Source organism: Sycon ciliatum, chromosome 1 (assembly GCF_964019385.1).
Source record: "Sycon ciliatum chromosome 1, ocSycCili1.1, whole genome shotgun sequence".
Lineage (NCBI taxonomy): Eukaryota > Metazoa > Porifera > Calcarea > Leucosolenida > Sycettidae > Sycon > Sycon ciliatum.
The window spans coordinates 19,808,918-19,823,197 of record NC_088643.1 but is presented as its reverse complement, the minus strand read 5'-3'; the positions used below and the strand labels follow the sequence as shown (position 1 = coordinate 19,823,197).

General features: G+C 46.7%; 1 protein-coding gene across 4 annotated transcripts in view; it reads left to right on the top strand.

The window, feature by feature from the left end:
- LOC135817073 (pleckstrin homology domain-containing family G member 5-like) overlaps nt 1–12,567 on the top strand; it is a 31,453-nt gene extending 18,886 nt beyond the window's left edge. For all 4 annotated transcript variants that reach the window (XM_065330188.1, XM_065330179.1, XM_065330205.1 and 1 more), the window contains 16 exons: nt 275–394; nt 1,239–1,343; nt 1,707–1,742; nt 2,238–2,333; nt 2,604–2,654; nt 3,103–3,195; nt 3,672–3,728; nt 4,188–4,298; nt 5,783–5,932; nt 6,105–6,236; nt 6,605–6,721; nt 7,058–7,159; nt 8,284–8,329; nt 9,327–9,445; nt 10,686–11,223; nt 11,442–12,567. In XM_065330188.1, the coding sequence (XP_065186260.1) occupies nt 275–394; nt 1,239–1,343; nt 1,707–1,742; nt 2,238–2,333; nt 2,604–2,654; nt 3,103–3,195; nt 3,672–3,728; nt 4,188–4,298; nt 5,783–5,932; nt 6,105–6,236; nt 6,605–6,721; nt 7,058–7,159; nt 8,284–8,329; nt 9,327–9,445; nt 10,686–11,207 (1,857 nt within the window). In that variant the 3' untranslated portion in view covers nt 11,208–11,223; nt 11,442–12,567. The remainder of the gene's footprint in view (nt 1–274; nt 395–1,238; nt 1,344–1,706; nt 1,743–2,237; nt 2,334–2,603; nt 2,655–3,102; nt 3,196–3,671; nt 3,729–4,187; nt 4,299–5,782; nt 5,933–6,104; nt 6,237–6,604; nt 6,722–7,057; nt 7,160–8,283; nt 8,330–9,326; nt 9,446–10,685; nt 11,224–11,441) is intronic.
- Nucleotides 12,568–14,280: the final 1,713 nt, after the last annotated feature.

Genomic DNA, 14,280 nt, shown 5'->3' with positions numbered 1-14,280 from the left:
CCCCCCCTTGGTGGACAGCTCTGCACTGCTTGCTGAGCTTAGGACAATAGGGTTCTAGCTCAATGTACATCGTACCAGGGTATTTCTCACAGAGTACATGTAACGCAAGTGGCATGTTTATGGAAGCTTTCTCCCATAATGTATGACATTTCCCCTCCAGCTACCTGTTGAAATGATACCGCGGTGATCAAAATTCACCAGTGTTGTAATGAAATGGTTCCTTTCACAGAAACAATCTGTCTCAATAGATCTATGTGATTTTGGATTGGCACAGGCACGGACGAACAAGAAGCTGGCGAAGCTTCTCGGCGCCGAGGATTCTGGATTGGATGCCAGTCGTCACAGTGGCTCCGAACAAGATCTTCATGTTCCTTCTGGCAAGCCGTCCAAGCTGGTAAGCACAATGCTACCGTGATGAACTCGCACGTATCTTGTAGGGCATGGTGTGCACTTTGACTTTGTTTGTGTTAGGGGCTCGCCCACACACACCAACCGATCCGTGCTTGGTTTGTGTGGAAAGTGGCTGTCGCTGAGCGAAACGAGCGGTTGCACCATTAGGAAAGCACGATGTTTGCTTCAGAAGTTTATCAACTAATGATTAGGGTGTGCCTTGAACTATAACTCACAGAGTCGTACTGGTGAAAGCGTACCGTTAACGCTGGAATATAGTGCTGTATAGCACTCGCTACCTTTGACAACAGCTGAAAACAGTTGAATGCATTCTGCACAAGCTATTCAAATGGCTGAAAGAGGGCAAGGGCCCAGAATCCTGGCGTTTCCATGGAAGCTGTTTAGCCGGAAGCTGTTTAGCCGGAAAAAGTCCCTGTGCTTCCGTGGAAACGTCTGGAACGATAGCACACTTAATGTGGTAACATACCGCCACACGGCATGTCCTATGATGCATTACAGTGAAACTTCACACTCATAGCACAACAATTTCGCTTTAGAAGATCCAGTTTTCATAACTCTGTTGGATAACTCTGTTGGATAGCTCTGTTGGACATCTCTGTTGGATAGCTCTGTTGGATAGCTCTGTTGGATAGCTCTGTTGGATAAATATTATTAAATAACTGTGTGTTCACGGGGTATACAATATGGATTAGAAGAATTCCCGTGCCAACAAATACCGTCTGTCCCTAGGTGTTCGTCCTAAAGAGGTTTTGGCTGTATGGTCAGGCAATGCAATTTGGTACCATACCATTGAAGTCCTTTCTCGTCTTGTCGCTTCTTCCCTGCAGCACCATCGCTCGCTCACCGAGCAATTAGAAATGTTCTCCGTATACGGTATCAGCCGCGATGATACCAAGTCAAGCTCCGGTCAAGCAAGAAGTGATTTCTGGCTGGTGAGTCCTCATTCTTCGGGTGAACAAGTACTAACTGTATTTTAATATCTGAACCTACTGTAGGTCCAGAACTGCAGGCCATGTGTGCAAACTGATTCTCCTCATTAGAAGATGCCTTGCTCTTCAATGCCTACGTGTTGGGTCTCTCAAGTTTGCTCTTTGCAGTGTCGGCAGAGCTTGTTGTGAATACAATCAGGAGGAGGCCTCCTGAGAATTCTCTATGCATTTGTGTGTCTGCTCAACCGTGCAATCATGTGTGTGTGTGTGTGTGTGTGTGTGTGTGTGTGTGTGTGTGTGTGTGTGTGTGTGCGTGTGCGTGTGTGTGCATGTGTGTGCATGTGTGTGCATGTGTGCTATATTTAGCCCTCGACATGGACTGGCCTGACGGATAACATCAAGGTAGGATACTGTGCTGTACCTGCATGTCACCGATCTATCTCGGAACTCCTCACGAGCTCTAAACGGAATACTTATACCGTAGTATGCTGTTTAAAATGCGGTGATATTTTTTAAAGGACACGCCTGGAGAAAATTAATGGTGTTAATTACACGCCAGCCCACACACACTCTTTCTGGAGTACCACTCTTCAGGTGCACTTTTGGTGCACATCTTGATCATTCTGTGTCCCAGTGCTTCTCATTACCATTGCTAATACTTTGCTACGTGTGTGTGTAATTGGCTGCCTTAGATATTCATGGGAAATCTAGTACTATACAATAAAGGCGGATTTGTGTTGCACATATACTTGTACTTGATGTTGTGACAGTTCCTTCTCTGTTGGGTGAGGTGAGTGCTAGAGGGTGAAAGACGGTGTGATTTTGCCTGCTCGTTGGCTGTGTCTTGCAGTAATTTATCTTGTTTTTTTACTGTATTTGTGCATCTGCTTTGTGTAGTCACTGTCCAAGCGCAACATCGACGAGCAAGAAGCCATCTGGGAACTTCTCACCACGGCTGTGACGCACACCGAGCGACTATGGACGCTGGCAAATGTAAGCCCGTCGTGCCTTACCACGGTATCACCGGCACGAAGAGCACTTTTAAATCGCCTGTAATAATCCACGTCATAGGTCACAGTCCACATGCAGTACTTTTCCAGAACACACTGGGCAGTGGGACACATTGACTTGGGAAGGTGTAGAAATGTATGACTACACCTGGGCTTTGCTCATTGCTCATCTCGGCAGGGCTATGCATTCTGGCATAGTCACTTGTGAATGTCAATAATGATGCTGTTCATTTTGCTATGTGCTTGCTTGCAGGTGTTCCGTGAGACACTGGTCATTTTGCAAGAGAAAGGTTTCCTCACTCAGGTACGACTTGCAGACAATACATGACATTCAAGTTGGATATCTGTATTGCCCGGTAATTTTTGTTTGTGTAGCTACTTCCTGATGCCTGACCAGAGGGCCAGCATGGTGTGCTTGACTTTCTGGGCTGGACGTTTTCCACTGTGCTGCCTCTTGCGCATTCCCTGTGCGAGTGTACTTTTCAGGAACCTGCATATGGCTCCCCAGTCATATAGAGTAACTTGGCCATTAGTGGAGCACACGAGTAACAAACTAACAACGACGCCAAGGCCCTATGATAAGTGCTGCTGCCGTTGCCTTTCCTCCTTTCCAACCACTCACTGTGTTTCGTTGCTGCGTTACCTCGAATGGTATGTAGTGATGTTGTGTGGAAAGGAACGGGCAGGTCTTCCTTTCCACTGGAGATTCGATTTACTCAAGTCGCCCATGTGTTATTTTGCTCATTGTTCAGGTTAAATTGGACCGCCTCTTCTTAAACATTTCCGTCTTGAAGGAGATCGATGAAACCTACTGGAAGGACCAGCTCTCACTTGTTTTCAAAGAGGTCAGTGCGTGGGGGAGTTGTATTCTCCTGAACCTGTTCTTGCGTAATGTGTTCCAATTATTATTACAGTTTAGAGACCGACTACGTTAATGCAGTAGTTGAAATTCCCATAACCAGACACCTCCCACAACCGAGCAAAGTGTATATGGTACTCGGAATAGTATGGTCTTGGCTCAGTACCAGCAAGCCCAACTGAAGAGAATGAGATTGTTTCCACCCAGCTTCAGTTGTATTTCCAAGTTACAAGCAATTCTGCGTGGCCAATATTAGCGAAGTTCTTTGCCGAAAAGATGTGGGTAAATTATTCTTTCTTTCTTTTGGGGAGGGGGGGGGGGTAGCAGTAGAACTACATTAATTGCAATATTCAATCTGCGAACAGAACTGTTTCGTCTTTTGTGGACTCATCAGTGCAGCAGTGTCTATGTTGATATTTATGGACCGGCTCCCTATTGGCTTTGTGTGTTCTATGTGTGTAGGCCAAGCACAAGGGACACCTGCTCAAGGCTTCAATGGTTGCCGAGTTCTTCGATGGGGTAAGCCGACTATGTTCCCGCCTGTATCATGTTCGCAAGCTGTATGCAACAAGTTATTTATGCGGATCTTATGCGGGCATTGGCCAGGCAACTCATTGGTAGCGGGGGGGGGGGGGGGGGGACTGAAGCCTATTTACTCATTGTGCTTTGTGGCCTTGCCACACACACTTGAATTGAGCAGTGTAGGGTGGAGTGTTATGTTATGACGTAATGTCATTCATCTTTAGCTCTACTGTGTATGCACGCATGCATTCTCTTTTGAGAGTCTTCTCTGTCGTTCACAGATTGATTCTGGCTCAGTTTCTACTTCGTGTATTATTCTAATAAACTACAGTACTTGTCTCTTCGCTACCGAACCTAACATGGGGTTGCAATGCTTTTATGCATTTTGCCATTCCTCACTTTCTATCACCTAAAACGTGGCTTGATTCTCGATTCTTCCTCCCCTATCTTGTCCAGTTTGCAGAGCGCTTTGCACCGTACGTGGAGTTCTGTGGTAACCAGCCGCGTCTCATGAAGTACCTGGCCGTGTTGAAGAAAGAGGACAGTGACTTCATGTCCTACCTGAATGTAAGAAAGCACATTGCAGTTCCTGCTCTCGGCTGTGTGCTGTGTTTGCTTTTTTACAGTTTGCCTGAGACACTGCTCTTGCTCCTAGTGGTTGGAACACAGCGTGTTCTGTTCTGCCTAGCAAGTCATGTGTTCAGGTTATGCGAGTGACATCCCGTCGTCGACTCGTTGTACATGTTTGTGTGAAATGACATCATCACACATGCTTGGCATGGAATGACATCATCACACATGCTTTGTATGGAATGGCATCATCACACATGCTTTGCATGGAATGACATCATCGCACGTGCTTTGTATGGAATGACATCATTGCACATGCTTTGTATTGAGTCACTTTGAGTGACATCATCACACATGCTTTGTATGGAATCGCATCATCACACATGCTTTGCATGGAGTGACATCATTGTATGTGATTTTTTGAGTGAATGACATCATGCATTCCGTGTGTGGAATAAAAAAACATTCTTGTGATGTTACTTGGAGTACTCCATACAAACACCTCAAATGATAATGTACTTACGTCTTTATACTAAGGGAGCATCTCATAAGTTCGCATTTTTTTCTAAACGTAACGCATTTCGAAACGGGGGTAGGGGGGTAACGCCCTTTTCGAATAGAAAAATGACAGTTCGCACATTTCCTGGATGTGTACATACTGTGCATGCAGTGCATGTGCTAGATCGCTTCAGCAAAATGAGCGTGTTTAGGTGTAGAGCTATGTGCCTGTGTTTGGAGATCAGCCTTGCACTGCATGCATACAGGCTACTCAGAGGTGTCAAGTGTCACATCAGCATCATCAAACTGTGTACCTGGCCAGCTTTTACAGTACACAATGGTTGTGGGGGAACTCTGTTTATGTGCGTGTACATGTCATTTCTTGTACTCAGTACTTAGATGCAGACTGTATGCCATTCACTTTGACATTCATGTGCATACATGTGCATGGACATGCATGGCATGGACATGCACAGTACATGTACATGTATTAGATCCACACGGAAAATGTGCGATAAGACTTTCAAATAGAGGGGGGAGGTAGGGGGGTAAAGTCTATTCGAAATGCGTTACGTTTACAAAAAAAGTGCGAACTTATGAGATGCTCCCTAAGTGTCGAGTCTGCGTGAAACCTGGTTTCAACGACTGTCAATGGGACTGGCCTATAACGGTCTTTGATCGCAGGTGGTCTCTGAAGCCGGTGTAATCCTCGCATGTTCCACATATTTGCTACCAAAGATGGATACAGTGTAGTGGTCTTACTGGCCAGGTGGTCGCTTGACCTGGTTTCATCTGTTCTTCTTGATTGGATATTGGGGCCACTTCAATAGTAGTACTAGTAGTTCGCTGGCTGTGATCGACTGTGTGTCATTGTGTCTGTCGACTTTGCAATGCCTTTCCTCTGTAGACTTGTTTCACATATTGGTCATGTGGCTGCATTTGTGTAGAAAGTTTACATGCATGATATGTGTTGTTGTGTGCAGTGGTGCGAGTCACATCCCACGTGCAATCGGCTACAGCTGACCGATATGCTGGCAGCGCCATTCCAGCGACTCACCAAGTACCCGCTGCTCCTCAAGGCCATCATGAAGAAGACCAACGATGAGTCTGCCAAGGAAGCTCTCCAGGGCCATGTAAGCTGCGTTTGCGCACGTGCAATGCCATTTTGTGTGCTGGAAACACATTTAAAATTGTAAATTTTACTTACTGTGCCGGTGGTGGTGGTGAGAGTACTGAGAGACATTCCCAGGCTTGTTTTCATTGAATAACGGTTTGACACCATGGTGTTTCTTGCTGCTTGTGCAGCTGCAAGTCGTGGAGAAATTCTTGGGCAAAGTCAATCACCACGTGTCGGTGTGCCAGCGTCGTGCCTTGCTCCAAGCTGTTGCTGATCGCCTCGAGGACAACTTTGTGGAAGTGCCACCGGAGTATGAGCAGGTGAGCGTTTGGCAAGTCGGGATTAGACCCTTTCAGATGTGCAGCTTGTTTGCTCTCTCTCCCCCCCCCCCCCCCCCCCCCCCTCGCACACACACACACACTAGGTAGATGAACTGTGAGAATTGCAAGGTTTCAAGTGCAAATGAAAAACGTGATTACAATCGAAAATCAATTGCTCTTGATGTTCAATAGACCCATTGCGCATTGCCAAATATGGAATGTATGAGTAATGCTTGTGAGTATGCTGGGATCAGGAATGCACTGTTCAACACCCCAGACGGCCATGCGACATGCCCAGGTCACTGTGAAGGGTGTTTATGGTACAAATTACGTCATTGCGCAATGGGTTCATCTGTGTATTTGCTTAGTACGTTGGTACCGGCCTCAACTTACAAGACCGCATGTGGACGACCGATGGAATGGATCTCGGCGAGCGTGAGCTGCTTCATGAAGATACCTTCAAAATGAAGGAGTTTGCTGGCAAGGTAAGTTGGTTTTAGTGGAACGTGTGCCTCACTCAACAACACTGGCAATGATGACAATGGGTTGGGCCCACGTTCACACACACGCTCGCGCGCGCGCACACACACACACACACACACACACACATTTGTAGTTTTAGTCGACCCTGTATTGTGAAACCTCAGCATGCTTGTCTTACCAATGAAACGAAGTCTCCAACTTCTATTCTATTTTACATTGGGCAATTGTGTCGCCGAAGTTGCACCAACCTCTTCTTCGTACTTTACATGATCATTGGTTGATTAAACGTTTCCAATCGATCCTACTGTGTGTGCTTGTGCTTGTGGTTACGTCAACAGTACAATCTTGAATTAAAGCTGGACGTGCTAATCTTCGTCTTCTCGGACATGTTGCTTATTACGAAGCAGAAAGGCGGTGGTCGGTTACAGCTTGTGAAGCCGGTAAGTGGATAGGCATGTGTGTCAAATTTCACTAATCCAGTGCAAGTTATCCGAGCACATCCGGCTGAAAACTAGTCGTCCAAGAGGCCGTGTAGTACTTCGTTAACATCTCTCTGCCATGAAGGTTTGATCTTGTCAGTATGGCGTAGGCAACAAAGAGAAAACTAGTCATGTTGTGAATTTTGATCGTGAATTTGAAATCTGTTGCTTGTTGCATGCCAATGAGCAACTCCATCAGCGAGAATATGTATACGAAGTACTTCAGTAAGCTATGTGCAGTTGCACTTGGTGAAATCCGACCCCATGTGCACAACTGGCTGGCACCCTGGACCTATTCCAATTACATCGCTGCACTTAAAAATGTGCACATCCAGTCGCATACATACCACTTCCGGGACCCCAATTGCCGTTCTAATTGAGGGCACCAAATACGCACTTTAGGTCGGATTTCACTGGGCGCAACTGACAATTTCTGTTCTCCCTGTGTACGTGTAAGCCACTAGAATCATACGTTTAGACGGTGTCAATTATCCAACATATTCAGCAAGAGTACATACACTCAAACGCCTCTTATCCGGACGCCTCAGATACGGGCACGTCTCTCTACCGGGCACCTTCAGCTTGAGTTCCTATGGCAAAAATGCCTTGAATTTGGGTGGTTTGAGCTTTTTTCGTATGCGCAAGTGCTTAGTTGTCACTGCCAACCTGTGAAATCCACGCATTCTTATCAATGGATTCTTTCTTTAACCTGAACATGTGCATTACGTGCCAAATAAACTGCTTAAAAAAAATGACATGATACATGGTAGATGAGTTATCCTGAGATACAGGCAAATCTGAGATACGGGCAGTGCCCGGTCGCAAGGTGCCCGGATAAGAGACGTCCGAGTGTACCGTCCCTGGATGTTCAACTGCATTGGGTAGCGTTTCATGCAATTCCTGATCTACATTATCCGCCTGGACTGGTCTACCTATGTTCTGCATAGCCTCATGCACACAAGAATTTACTCGTGTGGTTAGGAAGGGACGTCAGCCTTGCCACATCAACTTTATTTTGACTTTATACTGAGGTTGATCTTGCATGACCTAATTTTGAGTTCTTTGTGTCTGTTCGTCCTGTGCAGCCGCTAATGATCTACACCATCAGCCTGACTCGAGCAAAAGATCATAGTAAGAATCTGTTGCTCTGCTCTCTCCGTAGTCCTTGCTTGGGCTGAAACAATCATGATGTTTGCCTACTCACTTACTCTATAGCCAAACAATCGATTCTCTGATTGCAACTGCCATCCATTCGTGTCAGTTTTGCTAACCGAAAGCACACCTATTTCTCCTATCTTGATGTCAACGCATGCATACTTCAAAGTACTTGAGCTGTTAGCTACGGAAGAGAGATTGCGATTACGAGTGTAGTAAAGCATCAAGTCGTGATTATTAACACCGAAAGTCCATAACTCTGCAGAGTATGCCACTAGTACTCCTCATCGGTCATGACTCACTCCCGAATTATTTTTGTTTATATGATGCGAAACACCTGACCCTGCACAAAATGGGCGAGAGAGGTTCCTTGAGCTTTGGAGCCGGACAGTCGTGTATCTCGAATACAGGGTTGCATGGTAGTTGCCTGATGAAAATGATTCTGAAATGAGTTGTGACGGCTATCCATCAACAGCTATACACCCTGTGGAGTTTTTGTATGTGGCTCTGTTCGTCTGTACTGAGAATAGCAAATTTCTTATGGAAGTGGGATGAACATGTATAAAATGTGACTTTTCGTCCCTGTGCATGCATACATTGCCCGCTTACCGAGCATCTGGTATAATACAACGTAGCTGTTTCAGCCCCACTCTATTTTTGCCAGCCAGTGGTTGACTGTTAGATCCGGATGTGGCAGTTGACAAGCAGCTGCATCTCTACAATAGACTTGCTAGGTGTCTTCTGAGTCCAGGTTGGCTGGAGAGCGCAGTTATTGTGTGGTGGTTGATGAAGCATCTGTACAGGGCCGAATGCTGCTGCTCACTCCATTCTCTAGGTGTCTTCCGCGTGCGTATATGTGATCTTTAATAACGGGAATTCTTATCCATGTGTGTTTGTGTGCTTGCACGTGTGTGTGTGTGTGTGTACGTGTGTGTGTGTGTACGTGTGTGTGTGTGTGTGTGTACATATGTAGACAACATCCTATACGTAGTACAAATCCACACTGTGGGTATGGCTACTGGCTTCCTGGTGCTGCAAGCCGCCACGCCGCAGTCGGCTAGCGGCTTCTCCAAGGCCGTGTCTGAAGCTCAGGTAAGGCCAGACATGGTGCCCAGCGCTTTCTACCAGGGTGTTTGTGACAAACGATGCTGTCCATGCTGTGTCGCATTGTGATTGCAAGGGTGTTGTGTGTGTGTGTGTGTGTGTGTGTGTGTGTGTGCGCGTGCGTGCATGCATGCGTGTGTGTGTGTGTGTGTGTGTGTGTGTGGCTAGCTGTGCCGAGTACTCTAAGAGACGAAAGTGTGATGAGTCTAAAGTATTACAATAGACATGGTTAGCATTTTACCGTTCACGCTATTTTCGACGGTCGGCATGTAGAGGGCGAGTGTACTGTGCTTTGTGTGTTTTCGAGACACGGTTAGCAGTTCGGCTTCTGAGTCCTGACTCCTGACGCAACGATCGACTTGTGACGTAACCCTATTTGGAATCTTACCGTTTCGTTCTCCCGCTAAACAGAGCTTTCTATCGTCGAAACGGTACCAAACCGATGGTATTTTGGGTGTTGGGTACGAGTACCGTTTGATCTAGCGCGTGAACGGTAAAATGCTAACCATGTCTATTATGCAAAAAATGCACTTAGAGGGCACAACGTTTAACTACCCTGCCATCACACGCACACATGTTCCATTCGTCTAGTACAGAAGAGAGAAGGAATAGATCACCAATAACGTTGTGTTGGATTTATCTGTTGTTTCAATGCTAAACTTTGTGCCCCGTTTGAGACCCGACATTTACAGTATTCTGTGAGGAGGGTTAGCATGCTCACTGCAGTATGCCACACCGATGTCTGTCTGGCCTGCACGGAATTCCATTTCGGGCCCTAGTCTGCTGAGAACTTCAGAAGGTCCTGGGTGTTAATTTTGAAACAGTGCAGTGATGCATGCAAGCTGGTCTTTGAAACGTGCTAGTACGCAGATAGTCTGTGCAATGTTGCAGTATTTCCCCGATTGTAAATCGCACCCCCATTCCAGGTCCATGTCATATCGTTTTGATATATTCACTTCAGTAGTGATCATGCTCGATTGTAAGTCGCACCCCCTTTGTTGGCCCTGTTGTTAAGGAGGCTGTTATATTCGGGTAAATGCGGTACCTCCGTCTGAATGCATGTTTTGAAAGCGGCTCGGTCTTGTCCGTGGGAGTGCGCTTAATCTGCGGTGGCGGTCATTTAGGTTTCGGCCAGTGCTTGGCTGGCGATACTGATAGATGTTTGCAGTGGATATCTTTGTCTTTTGACATTCCTGACGTGTTTGCTCCCGTTCTTTTGCGTGCTCAGTTTGCATACAGGTCGCAGGTAAATAAGGGCCACGCACAAGCAGCACAGGGCAAGGGCTCAGGCAAAAGCAAGGCGCACACGCGCACTTTCAGTCGGCGTCTTGTCAAGATACCCGGCAGCATCTACAAGAACAAGCGACGATCATCGAAGAGTGCCGATGTCAAGCTCCATCTTGATTCAGGTGCAGATGAGACTTCAGAATTGTCCGATGGCCAATCTGGTGACCGGGATGTGCACTTCGAGGAGGGATCAGCCACCACAAGCGAGTCCGGGACACCATCTTCTGACATGGAAACACGGAGCTTTGTTGATCCACCGCTGGAGGAGGTGGAAGAAGAGGAGCACGAGATTGCCAGATCAAAGTCCACCGGTGACGTCGTGGATCGACTTTGTGGTCTCGAGGCACCGGGCGCCGTGCCCCCTCAGTCGGTCAACAAAGGCCCAGAGACCGTCAACTGCCAGCTCACGATTTCGTTCTGTGACGAGGCTGGCGAGGAGAAGCCAGTGGAGCAGGACACATGATGCTATTAATTTCCTGGTAAGGACCATGTCAATAGGTTTAGCAACATTGGGTTCATGTACATTGGGATTCGGTCAATGTGAGCACTGCGTAAGGAATGCTTGGGCCTTTTCAATGTGAGCACTGCTGTGCGGAGGAGTGTGCGAAGGACACAGATTGTACGCTCGTCGACATCGAGGAGTGTTACTGATGTGTATTCCCATGCTCTATGTGCTTTGAACTGTCTTCCATTGAAGGAGTCGGAACTGCGGACAACTGGCAAGTCTTGGATGCTGTGCATTTGATGACGTCGTTCCTCAGAGGGCGTGCAATTACAGTCGTCCGCCTTTCTCTCGCCGGTGCAGTGTGTTCAAGTGTCGGCCGCGCCCGATGAACACACGGACATTGCAGCGGGTGGCTGTGCCGTATTGGCACTCCAGAACTGCTGGAGTTCTAGCACCATGACCCGCTGTCAACTGCCCAGCACTGTTCTGCCCAGCTGGCTGGGTTAGCCCATGTTTATGCGTGTGTTCTATTTCCACACTTGTGTTCATGTCCAACGTGCTCTATATTATTTATTTATACGTACAAACCGTAATCTTAGGTCAAGGTGTCGTAAGTCGACCGGCTGTTTATAATTTATATATAGACGTGCCCAACGATATGTAACCGGATACTGGCATGCTGCCGTCAGTCTCAAACGCAAGGAGTCGTCTGTGGCATTCGACTTGTGCTCATGCTGCACATGTGACATTGGCCACGCCTCCACTGCTGCACGTATGCACACCGTCGTGCCGTGCCGGCTACGGAGGCGAAATCGCCGGTGCTCCTGTGCGGTCCACAGCAGCATCCGCCACACTGGCCCATTCCCTGATGGCTGGAGCGTCATCCATCAGCATGATTAAGCTTGTCCACCACCACCAACAACACTATTCCCGTGCCAGAGAAAGAGGCACATTCATACAGTTGCTTGTCTAAAGCTATTAACATCTATTATTATATGATATCTTTCATTCGTATAGATTTTGCGATTTCACCATCCTCTAGTTACGCGCCATGTGTTGCCCAGTTCTCTTCCACAGCCCTACGGATGGCACGCAGTCATGCGATCATGAGTTCATTCATGGTGCCTGGTGGTGTTTGCCTTTAGCAGTAGTAGTAAAACGTAGCATTCTAATTTGGAAGTTGGCGTCACATATAACCCTATCATCTTCCTCCTTTTCTTTTTTTTATGTGCTTCGCACTACCTAGAAAGTAAGAATAAGAATAATTTCTGCCACTATTGAAATACTCATTCATAGGCGTAAGAATACCTTGAGTTAGGACGTTTGCATTGCACTTCTTGCCTTTGATAATTTAAGCTCATCTGACACAGCCTCCGAACTATTCGTATGGAACTCAAAGGAAATCTTGTGTGTTTGAACCTAGCCATGGTGCTTAGGCAGTCACTCACCATGTAATGCCGATGCAATCAGTTCGCAGATGCTGTATGACTATATAGAGTCTACGTTGGCTCAATTCCCCATCAAATACTGTAAAAGCCAGGGAGTAGTACAATATAGGTATTGTACTACTCCCTGGTAAAAGCCATCATTCTAACGAGGAACATATACCGTAAAGTACCGTTGATCCGCCGCCACGCCATGTCGCTTCCCAGCTGGGTTTTCGGCAGGGGGCGGGAGTTAGATCAAGGCTGTCAAGTGCAGTACGATGTCCAACAACGCAGAGGATCAGACTCAATGTGCTGTATTGTGCACATTTTGATCCTGGATTGGCAAGTATTGTGTACAGCAGTGCATGCGTCGGTTCAACATCGTATTTCGTTGTATACGCCGAAGTCGCTTCACAAGGAGAAAATTGACAGGGCTAGGGGGCGGGAATTAGAGTGGGCAGTGTGGGGGGCGGATCAACGGTACTTTACGGTTATAACGATTTCCCAAAATTGACTAGTTTACGTGTACCAAAGGTAGCGATTCTCAACGCTCAATAGGACAGTATATGTATCGATTTCTGTATAACGATTCCTATTTTAACGACAGATTTCTCCTCGTTAACTCGTTAGAGTTAGCACTTCGTTACTGTAAAAGCCATTATTCTAACGAGGCGCATATTTCCCAACATTGTCTTGTAGTATTCCACTACAGTCATGTAGAGCAGCTTTCAATGCCCTCACATCATGGTGAATGTCTTCGCACCAGTGGTCGAGAATGCAGCTTTTTTACTATCGGTACGTGCAAGAGTACATAACCCCCGGGGGGGGGGGGGGGGTTATGTACTCTTGGTACGTGTTCAGACTGCCAATCAATTAAATTAATGGTTTCTGGGGCCTTTTAGATGGGTCAGAAACAGGGAGTCGTAAAATACCGGTATTTTACGACTCCCTGGTCAGAAAGGTGCCCAGGCTGTAGACGGACGTGAGCAGATTAGACGATTAGCAACGCAAAAGTGGCAACATTGAGCAGCTAGCTGCAGGTGTGTTGCCATATGTGGCAGTAGACCTACAGTGAAACTAACTGTTACTTCAGTGCAGTGCCATCAAGAGTACACAGCATGGTTATGTACTCTTCAGGGAGTCGTAAAATACCGGTATTTTACGACTCCCTGGTACTCTTGGTAGATCTACCATCATGGATACAACATGCTTTTATCTTTGCATCGGGTATAAAGCATTTGTCGAGGGGCCTGCACATTCTTGTCCAGTCACTTGTCCTCTGATACGGAGTAACTGGGCTATTTTAATATTTATAGCCTATAATGTACAGGTTTGTGCCCCGTGGAGGTACCGGGTATACTGAAGGAAGTTTCACTCTACAATCTACATCGTATTTGAATGTACACTTGCTCATCACACTGCATCACAAAATTAATGGATGCAGTCCAGAAATGCTGCCATGAAGGGCTGACTTCCAGCCATCCAAGCTGCATAGTCTCCGATTTACATACTAGTACTAGCTTGCTCAAAGCCGTTACAACATCAGGCTAGACTCTCACAAAGACCCTGCCACTTCCCGCTATTAGTAATATTATTACCCTCATATCTCTCTTATCTGGACCTCGGAGATACGGGTATGTCGGTCTACCGCATATAGTGCCCTG